This window comes from Nothobranchius furzeri, chromosome 3 (genome assembly GCF_043380555.1).
Source record: "Nothobranchius furzeri strain GRZ-AD chromosome 3, NfurGRZ-RIMD1, whole genome shotgun sequence".
NCBI lineage: Eukaryota > Metazoa > Chordata > Actinopteri > Cyprinodontiformes > Nothobranchiidae > Nothobranchius > Nothobranchius furzeri.
This window is the reverse complement of record NC_091743.1, coordinates 67640996-67661044: the sequence shown is the minus strand read 5'-3', so window position 1 is coordinate 67661044 and position 20049 is coordinate 67640996. Positions and strand designations below refer to the sequence as shown.

General features: G+C 42.3%; 1 protein-coding gene across 6 annotated transcripts in view; it reads right to left on the bottom strand.

The window, feature by feature from the left end:
• The window catches only part of cacna1da (calcium channel, voltage-dependent, L type, alpha 1D subunit, a), an 85994-nt gene that overhangs the window by 42270 nt on the left and 23675 nt on the right, over positions 1 to 20049 (bottom strand). For 4 of the 6 annotated variants that reach the window (XM_070549434.1, XM_070549435.1, XM_070549438.1 and 1 more), the window contains exons 4-10: positions 19063 to 19202; positions 13648 to 13820; positions 9931 to 10083; positions 8980 to 9176; positions 8192 to 8295; positions 6844 to 7013; positions 2768 to 2845 (exon numbers count right to left, since the gene is read on the bottom strand). In XM_070549434.1, coding sequence (XP_070405535.1) covers positions 2768 to 2845; positions 6844 to 7013; positions 8192 to 8295; positions 8980 to 9176; positions 9931 to 10083; positions 13648 to 13820; positions 19063 to 19202 — 1015 coding nt within the window. The remainder of the gene's footprint in view (positions 1 to 2767; positions 2846 to 6843; positions 7014 to 8191; positions 8296 to 8979; positions 9177 to 9930; positions 10084 to 13647; positions 13821 to 19062; positions 19203 to 20049) is intronic. The other 2 variants (XM_070549439.1, XM_070549437.1) reach the window with 1 other exon arrangement.

Below are 20049 nucleotides of genomic sequence, written 5' to 3'. Positions count from 1 at the left end.
GTTACTGCAAACCAAGATGGCAAGTCGGCGACTGCTCATCTAAAACAGCTTTGGCTTCAACTTTGGACTATTTTGATTTGGGTCAAGAGAAGACAGAGACACTTAAGTCTATTTAGAAAAAGATTTATTTGCATCTTCTTTGACGGAGTATAATGAAAGGCCTCCTTCACTGACATCTGTAGCGGTGAGTATGCTGCATTTTTTACTATCCGACAGCAGGTGGGGACAGTTTGAAAGACAACAGTAGACCCCATCCCACAACTGACAGCGGTTAATGGATCGTGGCCAGACTATATATTCACAAAGGAAGACTTGCCAGGCTACTGATTGGTAAATGTTTCATATTAAACATCTGAAAACAGCATGTTGCATTCCTGTTTCCCTTACAAAGGGTGGCAGCACAGAGATTTCTTCCCATTTCTGTGCCTGAGCTGAGGTAGGGAAGAAACAGGAAATCAGACAACAGGTAAATAATTTTGACTGAATCAAACATCGATGGAAAAAGTAGAAAAAATGCAAACCTGCAGGATGTGGGATTAATTCTAGTGAGTTTTGATGTTAATTTTAATTTCAAGAGGATAAAAAAATCATGCTTGTGTTTGAAAGGCTGCCCTCAAAGCACTACTTTGGTAGGACTGGCTGTGCAGACACATAGTGATTAGCTGCATGAAACGTCTCAGCTTTTAAATTCATGTGAGTGAGCATCCCTCCGCTTAACTTATGTAGTCGTGTCGGCTTTGACTCCCGAGCTGTCAGGCAGTTCTGAAAATAGTGCTGACTGCTGGAGTAGTGATCTGGGTTTAGCCCTGTTTCCTAGATTCATACTTAGCTGCTGCTTTTAAACTGGGGCACAGGAAGTTAAGCATGTGTGGCTGCCACCAAACACGGCTGTATTTCTAAACAAGGGCTATTTAGCAGGTTTAACATAAAGGTTTCATATTTTTAGAAACGGTCCTTCAGAAGCTGAAAACTATAAACCAATATGAACAAATTAAACACAACATGTAAAAGAAAAGATGACGTAACTCGTTTGGCTAGACAGACACACACACACACACACACACACACACACACACACACACACTGTTACGGTTTTAAATCTGAGCCATGAAAGGCAAGTGAAAAATAAACAATTCTGCTGATCTTTTTCCAGGAGGCTTTTGGAAGCATCTAGAAAGTGTTTAATCAGCACTGCGACTCACGTAGAACATATGAAGTGGTCACCAGGATTTATTAGTTCTGGCTCCAATTGTTGAGAACAACATAAACCACGAGAGATAGGCCAGCTGTGAGTGAATGGAGCTGCACATGTGGCTGCATGAGTGGTCCCAGCTCACTTTATACACACACTTACCTCCTCATCCAGAGAGTCTTAGACATAGACACTGAAAAAGATTATTCTGTATCTAAAGCCTGGTTCATACGGTTGGATAATCATGATGATGTAAAAAATATTTCCAACTGAATGGGGTGTGTTACGAGCACTCTGGTACGCTCGGAATGACATCAGGACTGCTGTGATCATACATTCTTGCTTTCCAACATGTTGGATTTTCTTAGTCTGATTTTTCGGGACAAACAAACGTGGTATCTGTTAAATGTGACGTTTAGCAATTCAGAAAGCAAGATGATGAAAGCGTGCAGCACGCTCCTCCTCTGCCATGCTAGTTTACTTCAAAGTCACGTTTTATCTCACGAGATTTCCTGAGAGGGATGTCCGGTTCGTGAGTACTATCTTTGCAGAGTCACTACACACCACACATTGTAGGAATAAAACTGGTGGATGTGAGTTCTTATCAACACATTTGCAGTCTCTCAAAGTTTGAAAATTAGCTGACTATTTAAAAATCCTGCAGTGTGCGCTGGCTTTAGTGATCGTTTCTGGACTTAATTCCAGTTTTCTACAACTGTCAGTAAGATTGAAGGTCAACTTTACTCATATTTTGAATCCATTTGCAGTGGTCTATAGTAGGAATCAATGCCTTGTAAGTCTTCTCTGGGGAAAACTGTACCTGTTTGAGGACATAGAATTCAGCTGGAGGAAAAAGTGTCAGAAGACGACAGAATTTGGTATCTTATTTCCTGATATTTGGACATGTGAATGGACCTCTGATTGGATAGCATCAATGCGTCCCAACCACTGACTGTTCACTTTGCAATGTTGATGTTTTATCTTCACAAATAACACTAGCCTGGAGGAGTTCTGCTGTGTGATGGAGTTGCTAATGCTAATATTAGCTTCTGCTAGACATGACACACTCTGCTTTGTCCTGGTACTAAGTCAACACTAGCCTTCCCCGCCACGAGCCAAAATGGGTGAGTCCATGAATGTTAATGTTAAATGGTTTCTCAGTGAACTTGCTCTTTAAAGATGAGCTTGTTTTCGAGGGTGTATGAGTGCCAGGAAAAAGAAAAAAAACTTTTTGGGACGTAAAAACCTCATAACTGATCAATTCAGAGTCTAAAGAGAACATAGAAAATGTCCAAGTTTCATGAACAGTTTATTTCTAGTTGAGAAAAATGGATGGTCACATTTTCTACCTTTTATTTTCAACACCAAATGTGTCATTTGCCATTCAGAGCTCAGTATTACAGTTATCTCTGGATATCTGATTTATTTAGTTTTATTTTTTAAAATAAATTCCCTGGTCTTTTCTTTGACTAAATAAAAAAATATTATTTATTCTATCAAGTTGCATCAAAACAACACACACACACAAAGACCAGACCAACTAAAGCTGGAGGGGAAAAAAAACACAGGATTTACCATGAGTGTCGGACGACTGGCTGAACCAACCAAACATTCCCTGCTTCTTCTTCCCAGTGAGGTCAGCCAGAGTCACCCCTTCATGTGCATGCAAGTCCATGCATTCAGACACAACGGCACAGCAGAGGGAACATGGGGGGGGGAGAATGGGCTGCTATCAAAATGGGTCAGAGCAGACAGGCACCACAGGACAACAGTATTCAAAACATCAATATTTAACAACGACAAGAGCAGCAGGAGTCACATAGGCTGCAGACACTGAGGGGGTAGAAGAACGACATGGAGAGCTGTTAATCACAGGAAGCATCTGGAGGTGACGAGGACCTGCACTGACATGTGAACATGTTAGCTTGTGTACTCTCAGCTGACACTAAAATAAGCCATAAATGGATATTTAAGTAGAAACACTATGGGCTTGGTGCTGTTAACATTAAGCTCACATTAAGGTAATAATCTAACACTGCTGATGACGGTTGAAGAAGACAACAAGGAAATGACAGACGGGAGCAGAAACAGCTGACAGACACATAAGATACAGGAAACAGTGAGCAGACAGGGTGAAAGAGAGCCAACATTAAAACTACGATGCAGGTTGTACGGTGTCATGTGTGAAGCTTATATAAAGAGGATGTAGATTAAGAGGTTTTTTTCTACTGCTCATGTCACAAGATTTTTTTTCCTGTGGTGCTTAGAGCATCCTCAGTGAGAGGCTAACACAGAGATGAAGCTGGTTTCAGATTCCAGCATGTGTCACATGTTTACACTGACTGCTGTAAAATTTTAGAGCACACTTCAAAGCATGCCAGTGTGTGCATGAGTGATGACACCGTTGTACACAACTGTACACACATTTAGATAAAAATAAAAGAAATAATACTTTAAGTGTTTCTGGATTCTTAATTTTCACCATAATGCAAAAAGAAAGTTTGAAATATTTTTATTTGAACTTACGTTAAATGCAAGATTCGGTTGTACATATGGGAGGTATCAGACAAAGAGCAACACGTGTTCCCTCGCCCGAACGTGGGTCACCAGGGCCCCCCTCTGGAGCCAGGCCTGGAGGTGGGGCAAGTTGGTGAGTGCCTGGTGGCCGGGCTTTCACCCATGGAGCCAGGCCAGGCACAGCCCGAAGAGGAAACGTGGGTCCCCCTTCCAATGGGCTCCCTACTTATGGGAGGGGCCAAAAGGGTCGGGTGCAGTGTGTGACGGGTGGTAGTCGAGGGCGGGGACCTTGGCGGTCTGATCCTCTGCTACAGAAGCTGGCTTTTGGCACATGGAATGTCACCTCTCTGGTGGGGAAGGAGCCTGAGTTGGTGTGTGAGGTTGAGAGGTTCCGATTAGATATAGTTGGACTCACCTCAACGCATGGCTCTGGCTCTGGCTCTGGAACCAGTTTCCTGGAGAGGGGTTGGACTTTCTACCACTCTGGAGTTGCTCCCACTGAGAGAAGCCAAGCAGGGGTGGGCATACTAGTTGCCCCCCCATCTTGGTGCCTGTACGTTGGGGTTTACCCCAGTGAATGAGAGGGTAGCCTCCCTCTGCCTACGTGTGGGGGGACGGGTTCTGACTGTGGTCTGTGCTTATGCACCAAACTACAGTTCAGACTACCCACCCTTTTTGGAGACCTTGGAGGGGGTGCTGGAAAGCGCTCCTTCCAGTGACTCCCTCGTTCTGCTGGGGGACTTTAATGCTCACATGGGCAACGACAGTGAGACCTGGAGAGGTGTGGTTGGGAGGAACGGCGCCCCGATCTGAATTCGAGTGGTGTTTTGTTATTGGACTTCTGTGCCAGTCATGGATTGTCCATAATGATCACCATGTTCAGACATTAAAGGTGTCCATATGTGCTCTTGGCACCAGTATACCTTAGGCCGCAGCTCGATGATCGACTTTGTTGTTGTTTCATCTGACCTGTGGCCGCATGCCTTGGACACTCGGGTGAAGAGAGGGGCGGAGCTGTCAACTAACCACTACCTGGTGGTGAGTTGGCTCAGATGGTGGGGGAGGATGCCGGTCAGACCAGGCAGGCCCAAACGCATTGTGAGGTTCTGCTGGGAGTCTGGCAGAGTCTCCTGTCAGAAAGAGCTTCAAATCCCACCTCCGACAGAACTTCCAAAATGTTCTGGGGGAGGCGGGGAACATTAAGTCTGAATGGACCCTGTTCCGTGCCTCCATTGTTGAGGCAGCCGACCAGAGCTGTGGTCGCAGGATTGTCGGTGCCTGTCATGGTGGCAACCCCCGAACCCGCTGGTGGACACCGGCGGTTAGGGATGCTGTCAAGCCGAAGAAAGAGTCCTATCAGGTCTTTTTGGCCTGTGGGACTACAGAGGCATCTGACGGGTACCGGCAGTCCAAGCAGAACACGACTCGGGTGGTCGCCAAGGCAAAAACCCGGGTATAGGAGGAGTTCAGTGAGACCATGGAGCAAGACTTCTAAATGGCTTCGAGGAGATTCTGGTCCACCATCCGGCGCCTCGGGGGGGGGGGGGGGGGGGGGGGGCAGTGCACTACCAACACTATCTATAGTGGGGACAGTGTGCTGCTGACCTCTACTCAGGATGTTGTGGATCGGTGGGCAGAATACTTCGAAGATCTCCTCAATTCCACCGACACGTCTTCCAGTGAGGAAGCAGAGTCTGGGGACTTTGGGTTGGCCTCTCAAATCTCTGGTACTGAGGTCACTGAGGTGGTTAAAAAGCTCCTCTGTGGCAAGGCTCCAGGGGTGGATGAGATCCACCCGGAGTTCCTTAAGGCTCTGGATGTTGTAGGGCTGTGTTGGCTGATGCGGCTCTGCAATATCTTGTGGACATTGGGGGCAGTCCCACTGGACTGGCAGACTGGGGTGGTTCCCTTATTTAAAAAGGGGGACCGCAGGGTGTGTTCCAACTACAGGGGGATCACACTCCTGAGCCTTCCTGGTAAGGTCTATTCATGGGTTCTGGAGAGGAGGGTCCGTCGGATTGTTGAACCTCAGATTCAGGAGGAGCAATGTGGTTTTTTTCTTGGCCATGGAACACTGGACCAGCTCTGTACCCTTAGGGGGTTCCTGGAATGTCCGTGCGAATTTGCCCAACCAGCCTACATGTGTTTTGTGGATTTGGAGAAGGTGTTTGACCGCGTCCCTCAGGGGGCACTTGTGGGGGGTACTTAGGGAGTATGGGATACCAGGCCCTCTGATACGGGCTGTTAGGTCCCTGTATGACCGGTGTCAGAGCTTGGTCCGCATTGCCGGCAGTAAGTCGGACTCATTCCCAGTGAGAGTTTGACTCCACCAAGGCTGCCCTTTGTCACCGATTCTATTCATAACCTTTATGGACAGGATTTCTAGGTGCAGCCAAGGTGTGGAGGGCATCCGTTTTGGTGGCCTGAGGATCAGGTCTCTGCTTTTTGCAGATGATGTGGTCCTGTTGGCTTCATCAGAACATGATCTTCAGCTTTCGCTGGAGCGGTTCACAGCCGAGTGTGAAGCAGCTAGGATGAGAATCAGCTCCTCTAAATCTGAGACCATTTTCTTGGTTTGGAAAAGGGTAGAATGCCTTCTCCGGGTAAGGGATGAGGTCCTGCCCCAAGTGGAGGAGTTTAAGTATCTCGGGGTCTTGTTCACGAGTGAGGGAAAACTGGAGCATGAGATCGATAGGTGGATTGGTGCTGCATCTGCAGTGATGCGGGCGTTGTACCGGTCTGTCGTGGTGAAGAGAGAGCTGAGTCAGAAGGTGAAGCTCTCGATTTACCGGTCGATCTACGTTTCTACCCTCACCTATGGTCATGAGCTTTGGGTAGTGACCGAAAGAACGAGGTCACGGATACACGCGGCCAAAATGAGTTTTCTCCGAAGAGTGGCTGGGCTCTCCCTTAGAGATAGGGTGAGAAGCTCAGTCATTTGGGATGGTATTTTTGCAGCTCTTTAACCATCTTTACTTTGACTATTTGTTTTAGTTTAAATGCTCTGGTGCACTGAGCTCTCTTTTTCACCGTCAACATACCAAAAAGCTTTTAAAGCAACAATGAACACTCCTGTAAAACTTCCTCCACAAGAACTTCTTGTGATGGTCATCAAGGCAAGAGAAGGTGCTTACGGTTGCGCTTGCCCCCCTCTTCAGCCTCATCCTCATTGTCGGGATCGATGTCCTCCGCCTGAGTGATCCAGTCCAGGTAGCCCTTCAGGTCTTCCTCCAGCTGCTGCTTCTCACGCAGCTTCTGGAAGTCTCCACGAGCTTTGGCCTTCTCTCTCTCCTTGGAAAACTCTCTGAAGTCAAAGTGGCAATTAGGGACTAAAATGAAAACACACTGTTGGCCACTAACACACACATGTGACGGAATAATCACAGCAAGCGAGATGCACACTTTATCACACAAAAGGAAAACCTGTCAGTGTGTACTTAAATCTTCTCTAATAATGTTTTGCATGTGCATGACCTCCTGTCTCATTTGTTAAAGATGCATATTGGAGTCTTGTGAATTTGTCGTGTGTTTTTCTGAAACCTAACCCCTGGAGGGACATGCACATCTATATGAGACAAGCCCAGCAGTACAGTGCAATTTCCTTCAGGTGAAAGTCCCTTTCTTGCAAAAACAGTAATTTAGGCAGACAGATGGTTTCATGGAGAGTTGCAACATTAGCATGAAATTTTCATTTATAAGTTATATAAGATGAAGGCTGTTTCTAACACTGAACACCACAGCAATGACATTTTTACATATTTTAAGGTAATAAAATAAAGTGTGACACAAAAATAGACACTCTAGTAAAAGTGAAATGAAAAATCTGCACAGAAGCGTCACTAAAACAGAATCTTAACCTAAGAAAATCTACAACTACAACTCTCCTGTTGATCAGTACTGTAATACCTCTGACTCTACGGAGCTGGGAAGTTAACTGTTGGTGAGAGCTTATGAACACAGAGCGAGTGAAGGGCGAGACATAAGATTAATTTTTATCTCCGGCAGTTGGGAGGGTTTGGGACAGGATGGGAAAAGAAACACTCAAGTTGCAGTTGGTGTAAAAAAAGATGTAAGAATTGAACACCAACTGAAGTCAAAATGGGAAAAAACTGAAATTTGTCTACTATTTGTCAGCATCAGTGTGCCACATGGAAAAAATCTGCAGCAAAAGCACATACTGATTTATAGGCTACCACTACATCCCAAACATAGAAACACACTTTTCACACTGCAGATCAAATTCACTGCACAAGTATCCTCTTACCCACTCAGCACACCTAACACAAGGTTTAACACGAAAAAGGAACCCAGTATAATCAGGCTGACAAAGTAAATCCACGGAGTTTCAAATCCGATTGCATCATTGACCTACGGGAGCCAAAAACATCAAATTACCAGACACATAGAAAGTGGAAGGACAGAGAACCTACTGCCTGTGACCAAACAGGAAGTCTCTGTCCTTACAGAGAAGGAGGTTCTTACCCACTCAACACACCCAAAACCAGGTTAAGAACGAAAAAGGAGCCGAAGATCACAAGACTGACAAAGTAGACCCACGGAAGCTCAAAGCCCATAGCGTCATTCATCTGAAGGTGCAAGGATTCGAGGAAAGAGAGAAGAGAAATGAGGGGAAAAAGAGGAAGAAAGAGTGAAACGAGATAAGATAGGAATTTCAGAAAACATAGCATGTGTGACAAAAATGTTCCAGATGCCTGCAACAACTCTGTGACTATTTGAGAGGAAATTTGTCCTGACAATTTAGCAAAAATGTTCTAAAGTCCTGTAACATTAAAGCAAGGTCATACAATTCATGCCAGGACCTGCACAAACATTTAGAAAACTCCCTAACACATTCCATTTATAATTTGTTATCAATGGTGACACCAGTGGTGCTGAAAAGAGAGATGGATCAATAAAACCAGCTGTTACTAAGCTGTGCGGATGAAGCTGGTTGGGGAACTTTTATACTATATCATATTTATATATTGTATATGTATATTGTGTAAAATTTGAAACAAAACTAATTTTTTGAGATGATGAATGGTGCTATGACAGTAGTATTAGATTAATATGAACGAGTCATTAAAGAGGTCAATCATGTCTGAGTGGCAAGGGCTGCCTGAAGAAATGATCAGCAGTTTCATCATCACATTGTCAGCCACATTACTTTTGTGTGTCTGATTTGAGGACACATTGAGGCTGAAGGCATGTGTCAGTCACACGTTTACTGGACTGGGTGGTCAGAGGGGAAGAGCCAACAGGAGACTCACCCAGTATAGCACGTCCGTCCAGCCCTCCATGGTGATGCACTGGAACACTGTCAGCATGGCAAACAGAAAGTTGTCAAAGTTGGTGATGCCCCCATTGGGACCATGCCAGCCTTCTCTGCACTCGGTGCCGTTGATGGGGCACTGGCGCCCGTGTCCTGAGATCGCACATGGAGCTGGTTCTTCTTCTCCTATCAGTTCTATGAAAGAAAAGAGAAACAATCAGCCTGAATATGGAATTAACTCATCTAGTTAATATGAAAGTTGTTTGAAATGGTGAATATAAAAACATTAGTTTAAAACATTAATAAATGCTGTAAATTGAGTCAAAAATTATTATCCTGTGCATTAAGAGTTTTTCTTCAACATAAATGGACCTAAAGCAAAGTGTTGTTAGATAACTGGGTCTGTTTTAATTTCACTTGAGATAAAAATATGGAGGAGTATTGCATCACCAGGTATGTCAGCTCATTTTTTTCAAAGTCCAACAAAGCTCCTGCCACTCTGAAGTTACAAATGTGGCATCCTGGCCACAGAGGGTGGTGGGGGTCTGCGTGACATTTCATAAACCGTGTAAAACAGGGCTATTCTATTCCAAATCCACAGCCAGCCGAAGCACTTAACACATAAACCGTCCTCATTATGTCAAGCACTGGTAATAAATTCTGATTAATGAAATAAATAATTAGAACATCAAATATGTAAGAGTTTTCTTTAAAATAAAGACTTTTTCATTTGAAAGGGTAAAAGTATAATAAGTAATAATAAGTAATAAGTAAAATTCTCCCGTATGTAAAACTTTGTCATGTATAAATAAATGATTACGTTAACTTCACTTGCTGCATTGTTCAGGGAAAAAATATGCAGATTTTCTAATGTTAAAACATCTTCATAAACATAGTGACTAGAAGACCGATTTGCTTTGAGGTGTAAAAGAAAGCTGAGAGCACTTACCTGAGCCCACTGTGTAGCAGGTTGCATGCATTTTACCAATGAAAAGCTCCAGGCCGATAATGGCATAGATGATGATGACAAACAAGACAAGGAGGGCAATGTGCAGCAGAGGAACCATGGCTTTAATGATGGAGTTCAACACCACCTGTAAACCTAAGCAAAATGAAAAATGAACTCACTAAAAGTCTAGTTCGTTGTGGCTGAATGAGAATTAGTAAATAAAAAAGAAAATTAAAAACAGCTCTATTAGCTCCTTCTTCTTGAGTGAACAAAAATATTAACTCAAGACACCAAATAGAAACCGTGTCCCCTTTTTGAGCGAGTAAATGTACTGAACAGAGGTCTCATTTATCAAACATTGCATAGAATCCTTACTAAAACCGTACTTAAAGGGACTTTACGGAGTTTTGAATTTTTATGCTCGCGATTGCCCCCTCAGGCCAAAAGCACAGCGGCAGCTTCAATAGTAGGCTCGTGCACGAGGCACGCATGCTGTATGTGCACACTCCTTAATGAAAATAACAGCTGAGACAGTCCCGTGTGTGTGTGTGTGTGTGTGTGTGTGTGTGTGTGTGGCCCGGGGGACAGAGGACAGTAGAACGCGCAGCTAATTAATTAAATAATTTGGTTCTGTACCTTTCTCTTCAGCACAGCCGACAAAGGTTTAAGATGGGTCAGTCCTCCTGCATGCTCAGATCATTCCCTTCCCTTGCTTGAAAAATTGTTCCAAAATGAGAGTTGAACCCACATCTTTGTTATCTGTTAATTCAATGCCATTCGGCGAGTCTCAAATAAAAATTTGGGCATCTTACTGTAAAAAAATATATACCATGAATGCAAAAAAGAAACTCTAAATCAACTATGTACACATCCAGAATGGAACCCAGGTCTACTGCACAAGAGTCAAACATCTTACTAGGTGAGCTAAAGCGCCAGTGATGTCCGTTGTATCTGTAACATTTATATCCTTGATGACAGCTGAAGCAACGTTCAAAGAACGGTTCGGAGCAAAAATGGCTATTTTGTTGCTAATTTGCAGGAAATATCTAGAAGAAAGTTATACGGAAAGTAGCTAAGGGTCTTCAGAAATGTAGCTAGCTTTGTTACTAGGCGTTAGGAACAGCGACAAAGTGGCATTGCCTCTCTGCTGCTAAAGCTACTGATAACAAATGCTACGGGCTATGCCTGAGCGTGAACGTACATGAAGCAGCCTGCTCGACCCGAGCAGCTCTCTTTTTCTGTGATTTTACAGAAAAACAGGCAATCACAGTAAAAATGCCAGGGCTCATTCTACAGGACCAGGGCATTGCAGGAGAATGTATGAAGAAGAAATGTACATGTTTTAGCTGTCAAGCTTCCATAATGCCCCTTTAAGCTCAGCAAAAAAAATAATGTACTTATGCCAAGCAGGTTTGTGATCTATCAAACATGGAGTACGCACAGCTGCACGCAATCTCCGCTTCATAAATCGGAGAATAACGAGAATGTTTCTCAGCTGCATTTTAGTCACATCCCGCCTCCACCACGCCCACTTACTGCCATAAATAGTCAATGCAAAGTGCCTTGTGGATCTCATGCATATACATAAGCCGGCTGTTGCAGCGCTCCGCCAATGACATGGCGACCGTAGATCAAGGCAGATCAAGGAAGCGCAATTTCACAGACGCAGAAATTGAGGAACCTGTGGGTGAGGTGGAGAAATGAAAGGAAGTGATTTTGCAAAACAAATAAGAGAAAATCCAGGAAAGAGTGGTATATCGTTGCTAAAGCCATCAATGTTGTGAATTCTTCAGAGAGATCTGTGGCAGATATTAAAAAATGGTCCAATCAGGATTCGATCCCTAGACTCTCAGGTGAAAGTCACATGCACTAACCAGTCGCCCAAATGCAGATCTCCCCTGTTCAACTAGCCAGGGCGCATGATCAATCGGGCCACAGTGACAGGACACACACTGTCACAGACGCACTATTCACCATGCAGACATTCTGTCTCAAACTGTCCCCCTGCTGATAATCTGCATTCCGTATTCTGCGCTTCAGGCTGCGTGTGTGTGTGTGTGTGTGTGTGTGTGTGTGTGTGTGTGTGTGTGTGTGTGTGTGTGTGTGTGTGTGTGTGTGTGTGTGTGTGTGTGTGTGTGTGCGCGCATGTGTGTGAGTGCGCGCATGTGTGTGTACGTGTGGGGGGTTTTGTTCTGTGAGAAAACGAAGCAGTACAAGTGAAAATGCTGCAGGATTTCATAATTTATCCTTCTCAGCAGCAGCACTGCAGGTGTTCTCCATGTACAAAATGTGCGTAAGTCAGGTCCTTAGTCAACTTAAAGTTGCACACATTTTTCCGCTAAGTTTTTTTTTTCATAAATCCCAAAGTTTGCGTGGAAAAACGCTTACACTGTTTTCTAACCCCGTTTTGTGCGTAAACAAGCTTGATAAATGAGGCCCCAGACCATTACATTTTGTTTGTGTACTTATAGAACAATGAGGATATGCCACCTTGTGGGGGCTGGAGGACTTGACATCTTCACTCAACAGTAACTTTACAGAAGCAGCAGCAAAATGTATAGCTTTATTTTATAAAAGGCATTAACAATTAGGAGTGTTAAGCACCAGTTTGATCACGATACGATATTATATTGATACAGTTAGATTGTGATTCGATGTTTACCGATAACTCCAAGTTTAGAATCTACAGATAAATAGGAAAGAATTTTATTAGTGATTGAACACAATAATTTCCCAGGCAAGAGACAATTTCTTCACTGATGGTAGAAAACCTTAAAGGGTGAGTCACACCATGGGTGGAGACTTACTTCCCCCACATTTCCTGTTAGGAAACGGTGCCTAAAGGAGGCGTCGCCTAGTGGACCAAGAGAGCAGCACTGGGGCAGTGATTGACAGCCCCCCCCCCCCCCCCCCATGAGTCAGAAGACTCATTTACACATTTTTAAAAGTGACTTAATGCTGCATTATGTAGAAATGAAGTAAACATGATATCCTGTGGTAAAATGTGGGTACTGCAACCACTTCAAACAACTCTGGAGCTTTTTGCCGGCCGTCGTCAAATTACAATTGTCTGGCAACCCCACACTCACGAATGGTAAACAGTAGTTACGTCCCTCCTTTTGCTTTGAAAGGAGAAAAACTGACTATATGTTTCAGTATAATCTTCCTTCCAACATGACTGAAAACATTAGACTCTTGTGGGATTTTCTCACTGTTAAATTCTCACTATATTCTCACACACTGCACCTTTAATTAAAAGATAATTCATGTTTAAATGTTTTGTCCCTTGAGGCACATCCTTCTGTCCTACCTCAGCCTGGATCAACCTTCAATCCTCTTTCTAAAAAAAGCATTCAAACAGCAAGTTTTCCTCGTGTTATTGAGATGAAACTGTAGGAATGAAAGCTGCAGTTGGGATCCAGTGTGGACTGAATGGGTGGCAACAATTGGAAAATGCCAGAATGCTGTGGGGAACGGCTCGCTGCGAGATATTGAAAAAAAAAAGAACTTTGAACTAGTTCCTTTTTGCAACTGGGAACTTCATTTAAATGGTTTTATTATGAACTAAAAAGGTAAACGAATTCATTTTAAAACTAATTTTCCCAACACTTGAGAAAAGAAAGAGTTAATACCACCAAAAAAAATACATTAGTAACAAGTTCTACCCTTCATTCTGTAAGTGCATTTAAGTGAAGGTGAAAAGTTCAGAACACTTACTGGGTACTCCTGAGACTAGCCGCAGGGGTCGCAGCACACGGAAGGCTCGAAGGGCTTTAACGTCAAATCCACCGGGCTTCCCTCCATGGCCATGCGCCGTTGGTTGGTGGGTGGCTTCCTCGCCGTCTCCCTTATCTTCTTTGGTCAGAAATTCTAAGACAACACTGAAGAGCCTATAAGAAAGAAAATAGTTTAGTGTGGTTAGGAAAGCATGTGCACTGGATTTTAACTGAATCCAAATATAAACTGACAACTGATTTTCTTATGTATTATTAATGTCTAAATATAGAATAGAATAGAATAGAATAGAATAGAATAGTCTTTAAAGTCTTCATACCCAGAGGAACAAAAATTATGTTTTTATTAATAATTTCAGAGTTCAGTTCTGCAATGTTCAAGACAAACACAAAGATACACAACCATGCATGTAAACGCTCACACACACAGTCAGAATCCACTGATTGTGCTTTTGGACTGCGGCAGGAAACCAAATAATCAGTAGAAAATTAAGCAAAAGTTTGAAAAAAATAAGTTTGCATAGCTGCAAACCAATCAGGTGACAGTGCATCCAACATTTAATTCAGTTATTCGTACCAAAATATTCAGTCTAGAAACAAAATCAAAGTAAAACATATGTGGTTCAGTCAGATTAAGTATATACATTTTCAAGCTGTGGCTCAGCGCTAACAATGAATCCGACTCATTCAATTACTCCAAAACTATTTATCAGATCTGACTTTAATAATTTATCTATGTTAATTAACATAATTTAAAAATAGGCACCAAAAGACCACAAGTGTGCTGAGTAGAATTTATGTTGCATAATAAATAATATGTGAGTGTTATTAGGTTCAGAATTGTAATAATAGTAATAATAAAACTCAGTTATGCTTTCTGTATGATTCACCTCCTCACAAAAATATCCTGTTCCTTCTTATTACCAGAACTTAATTAGCTAAAGATTCCAGGAATTAGACTGCACCTTACCTAACAGCTCTTGTCTTAACAGAAACAAATGACTTTGTGATTTTTGACTAAATTTCTACATAAAGATTTACCCTAAAATGTGCTTCGTACTCTCAGTGTGTAGGAATCTCTCACCATGAAAAAGGAATCTTCATTACAGTCAGTTAGACATTCCTCACCAAGCCAGGAGGGGAAATCATCTCGACTCATCACATCAAAGCTGTGCTCTAAAAAGAGTGAATGAAGCTGCCAATAGGTGCTGGAAGGAGTTCTGATGGCCTTTCAGCACAGTTTGCTCTGCACTTCTACTCCACTGAGTTACAGCCATAGGACCGCCCATCTGCCACTGGGGTTTCACTACTCATCCAGTCCGACAAATACCCCATATCGACAAGTTTTAACTCAACATTCCTCTGAGGAATCAGGAATTCAGCAGGTCAGTCAGATTGAGCAAACGTCTTTACAGAGTTGCTCTGATTACTATTCAGCTGGGAAAGTCTCCTCCAAGATATTTTTCTTCACATAATTCCAACACCATCAAGCATGCCGATACAAGTAGATAAGGTTTAGTTAAAGTGTGAGTTAGGGTGGAGACCTATTTCAACCAGACTTCCTGTAAGAAAAATACTTGGAAAAAAGGTGTTGCCTGGAGGACCGAGAAAGCGGCACTGAGGTAATGATTGGCAGCACCCGCCTTAACCCACCCACGTGCACTCTTGGAGATTATCAGTTGGAAAAAAGAGTCGTTAAAATGCATACGCGCACTCGTGCGTGCACACAACCACACACATAGAGCAGACTCACCGCTCAGGAAAAGAGCAGACACGGAAACTGACTGCAGGAAGGAGGATTTCCTGTTCACTTCCTTCATTACACAAAAGGGAAGGAGGACGTTTTACTTAAGGAGGCGAGCGGCTCCGAGCGCCAACGCATCATATCAGCAGGAGGGTGGTTGAGCCAGGCGGAGGTGCGGCGAGACTCAGCGGGAGTCCAGTGCTGTGCAGCCACATAGTGCTGCACAGACAACGTCACCCTGCCAGCGCTACGGCAATCAGCTGTGGCGGATTCTAAATCAATGTTTTAACCTGAGGACGCAGATGTAATTACAGTTTGGGGCTGAAATTTTAAAGCAATTTGCACTACACTGCCACACCAATGATTACACATGTCTACAGCACTATTAGACACTCATCTGTACAGGTTATCAGCAAAAATAGTTAATTTGGGTGTTACTCGCTCTTTAAGATTTTAAAAACATAGCTTTTGACGACATAAATAAACAAGATTCATGGCCACTGACCAACTATCTAGCCAGTTACCTTTTAGGCTCTGATCACTTAAAGGTAAAACTGGAAAGATAAGAAAGAGGGTAAAAGTCCATTTATTTCAGTAATTCAACTTAGACTGATAGACCATCTAAAGGCTCAGGAACCCTTTGCAGGTGTTTTGGGTTCATTAACTGATCAGAGTGTGACACTTTGAGTCTAGAGCGTTTTAGAGCCTCTAGAGCCACATTTTGAATGGGGGGGGGGGGGGGGGGGGTTCATTGGCTGTAAGCCATAATAATTGCAATCATAACAAATAAAGGCTTGAAATACCTGGCATTGCATGGATGAGTCTCTCTCATGCATTATTTTCTCTTTTTGATTTGAATTACTGAAACAAAGGAACTTTAATCATATTCCAATTTTTCAAGTTTCACTTGTAATGAATCACGCAATAATTTGGGAAAAATAAACAAGACATTGTGTTTGTACAGGTGCCACCAGTGTGTTTGTATTGAGGTTACTTAGAGGTTGAGTAAACATTTTAGATTTGGACAAATTGTCTTTCAAACTTTTTCAAAGTACTTTTTTTTATTGGATGACATGTTAAAGAGACAATGTGTAGTTTTTACCTGTAATCTCTGGAAATATCCATCAAAATTTTGTTGAAAATGAATAAAATCATGTTCAGTTGTTGAAAAATATTGGCGGCTTCATAACAAATAGCCATAAAAAGTACACAGGGTCAGGGACTATCATCTTTGGGGGACGCCATATGTTTTCTTCTGGCCGACTCGGGATCCTGTGCCTGTTGATGACATCAAACTAGATGACTGGCTGGATGAACGACTTACGGAAGTTGCGTTACCACGTTCAAAAACATTTAGGCAGTAAGAAATATGAATTTAATAACAAAACTGCTAAAGTTTTTCCAAAACCTATGTAGAAGAACAGAATTGAAAAAGAGATGCAATACATTTTGGCTGAGCGGTATTGCCGTAGTATGATGACGTCACTGGCAGGAGCTGAACCCCGGGCAAATCTGGAAAGTACAGCGCCAGAAAACTACAAACGGAATTGCATTCTCTGGATGGACTTCACTGAAGTACCATCAAAGTCTGAGAAGTCATACTGAAGTTGCATGCTTTCTTCTCCACAGGTAACAACATTTACCGTAAATTACGGTCCGTAATGTTTTTTTTTAAACTAGCGACTAACCCTAACCCTGGTGATAAATCAGATCCCTGACTTACCATAACTTTAAAAGGTGGATGTATCGACATACGTATCAGGTTTCACTGAAGCATTTAATGGTGTACAACATCTCACACTCCTACCATTTACAATCAGTCGTAGGATAATAATAAACATTTATGCCATGTACATATGTAGACGCGTGTTTATGAAACAAATTATTGTCCCTCTTCCACATAGGGGAAAAAATGATTTCACAAATCTCCACTTTTGTTTGAGTTTTTGAAAGAATTGTTTTAGGTGTTGTCTGTCTTTACTGTCTTGTGGATGACAGGCCAAACCACAGGAAATTATCTTAACACCCCGCTACATGTGTACAGGGTCTGCTGTACCATATATACACACTATACTTCCACACAGAGCCTTGTCTAAAAGTGGACTGCAGCTCTGCCGTCAGATCTTAGATGCATAATCTCAGTTTTTCATTTCAGTGATTTAACAGTAACAGTCACTCTTCCTAGCAGGGGCGGCAGCCTTCTTTGCATCCGACTGGATGACAGATCAACCCTGCATGCGGCACACAGACGGAGATCTGACCCAGCTACCCATTCAACTGTGTGTACTAAAGGCAAAATACAGGCAGGAAAAGGAGGATTGAAGGAAGAAAGAAGAGGAGAGGGAAAAAAGAAAAGGAGGGATGAAGATGAAGATGATAAGAGGAGAACGTGCAGGAGGAAGGATTGAGGGCAGAGTGAGGTGGGGAGTTACACGGCATGAACCATCCAACACTGAATAAGAGGGAGTAAATTTGGCCATTTTGTCTTTCATGATAGAATTTGTATGTTTTATTTAGATTAGCTAGAATCAAAGCTTCATTTTGAGCTGCTTGCATGAGAACAGAGAGTAAGCTTTTTGTTTGAAGTCCTGATCCAAGGTTACTCTTCTCTGAGCTGCTTTTGTAGATTATTAAAGATGCAGGCAGCAGACATGTCCAATCAGATCATAGACTTACTACCAACACATTTTAATTTGATCTGAATAGTTACAAAAACCTTAGATCTATATTTATAGAGCCAGGACCACTTCAGGTCTCATACTTCAGTGAAAAAGAAGAACTGTGAATAAACCTACTTGTAGAGTGCCAATAAATGTACTTTTAGTCAATTAAAAACGTCTAATGTAAATTTGGTACATTTTAGAATAGTCCAAATTATATAAAGCACAAAAATGTACTCATAACATGTATATATCCAAATATGTAATAAATTAAACTGTAGGACTTTTTGTCTTTTCACTGAGTGTGCTTCTCTCTCTTTAACTAGCTTGGATTACTATGAAGGTAAGTCAGTAACTATTCCACACTCATGTAGAAGTTATGAGAGAAGAAGGCTTTAGCCATTGCCTCCTTATATTGTGAACATAGCTTGTTTTTGAGATTTTTCTTGTGTGTTTAGTCTTCCTAAAAAACATATTTTTGCATTTTGTAAAGAGCCTTGGGGGGTTCTTTAAATAAATGCTGTTTACCTTTTATCGTTGCAGTAGAAATGCTTTTCTGTGTATTTTTTATGATTGTGTATGCTAATCACTTTTAAGTTAAGATATATTTTGCGCCTTACGTGAATTATGGTGACAACAAGGACCGAGCCAACAGGACGACAGAGTGTGAGTGAAGAAGTTTTTAAAAATGGAGGCATGGTGAGTCACTCCAGCGGTGGAAAAGCTCTGATTTATTCTCTCTGTCTTTTCTGGGTCACATACTGTGGGTGTATGAGGGGCGCTATTAGCACTTGGCCACTTGGAGCAGAGGCTTAAGCAACTTTAACATCTCCTCATACTAATACTGCTCAGTGTCACATTGAGAAAAGGGCACAAATCCCAATAGAAAACTAAAAATAGCTAAACCTTTTGACCCCCACATGTGAAAACTTTATTTAATTTAGAGCTTTGTACAGCAGCGCATCTACGACGATGACAGATGGCGAGAACTTACCCGATAACCACGATGACAAAATCCAGCATGTTCCAGCCGTTTCTCACGTATGCGTTCTGGTGCATCACCAAACCATAAGCAATGATCTTCAGGAAGGTCTCAATCGTGAAAATGATGAGGAAGGCATATTCAACTGTTTCCTGCAGACAAAGAAGAAAAATCGGTGAATATAGAGAAAAGTCATAAAAGGATAATCCCAACAGGGGCATGTAGTGGTTTGGGTGAGCAACACACAGAGCATTAAGGAAACACACAGGAAATGACTGTTTTCCAGCCCAGCACGGTGGAGAAATAAACTCAGTGAAGCAAAGATAGAACTTTTTTTTTCTTTGGTAACAATAACAGAAATAAGTCCAGAATCAAACTGAAACACTGTGAGCTCAATTAATAGGTTTGACACATAATCCAATTTTTAAACTGCTATAACACCTAATTTATTTATTTATTATTATTATTATTGTTTCATTCATATTTTACAAAGACTATGTAAATCTTCTAATGTCTCGTGTGGTAAACAAACCACAGAAACATAATAAATCAGTTCATCAAAACAATGAAACCAGCTCTAAAGGTAAACAGGAGCAGAGGTTAAAACCACAACAAACACACTGAATGAAATGGGTTGGATAATTAGTGCCTTTTAGGGGATTATGTATGCGGAGAGACATGATGTAACTCTTCTCGTTTCAAAGGCAGAGGCAACGCAGGAACATTGAGGACGACTGGAAGGGAAGCTGTAAACAGTGTGTGTGTGTGTGTGTCAGTGTGTGTGTGTTTAACAGAAAAACTGTAACTAAACACACCAAAGGTAACTCGCTTTTTTAGGATGGTCCTGAAACTTCCCTTAAGCTCAGAGAAAGAATCTTATTTATCTAAAGTTTAACCTTTAACCCGTGGGATACAATGCAGGTAAATGGCTATGCATTTATTATCACATACATAAAAACCTCTTTACCCTGAGGAAGTCTTAGCTCTGTGGACACAATA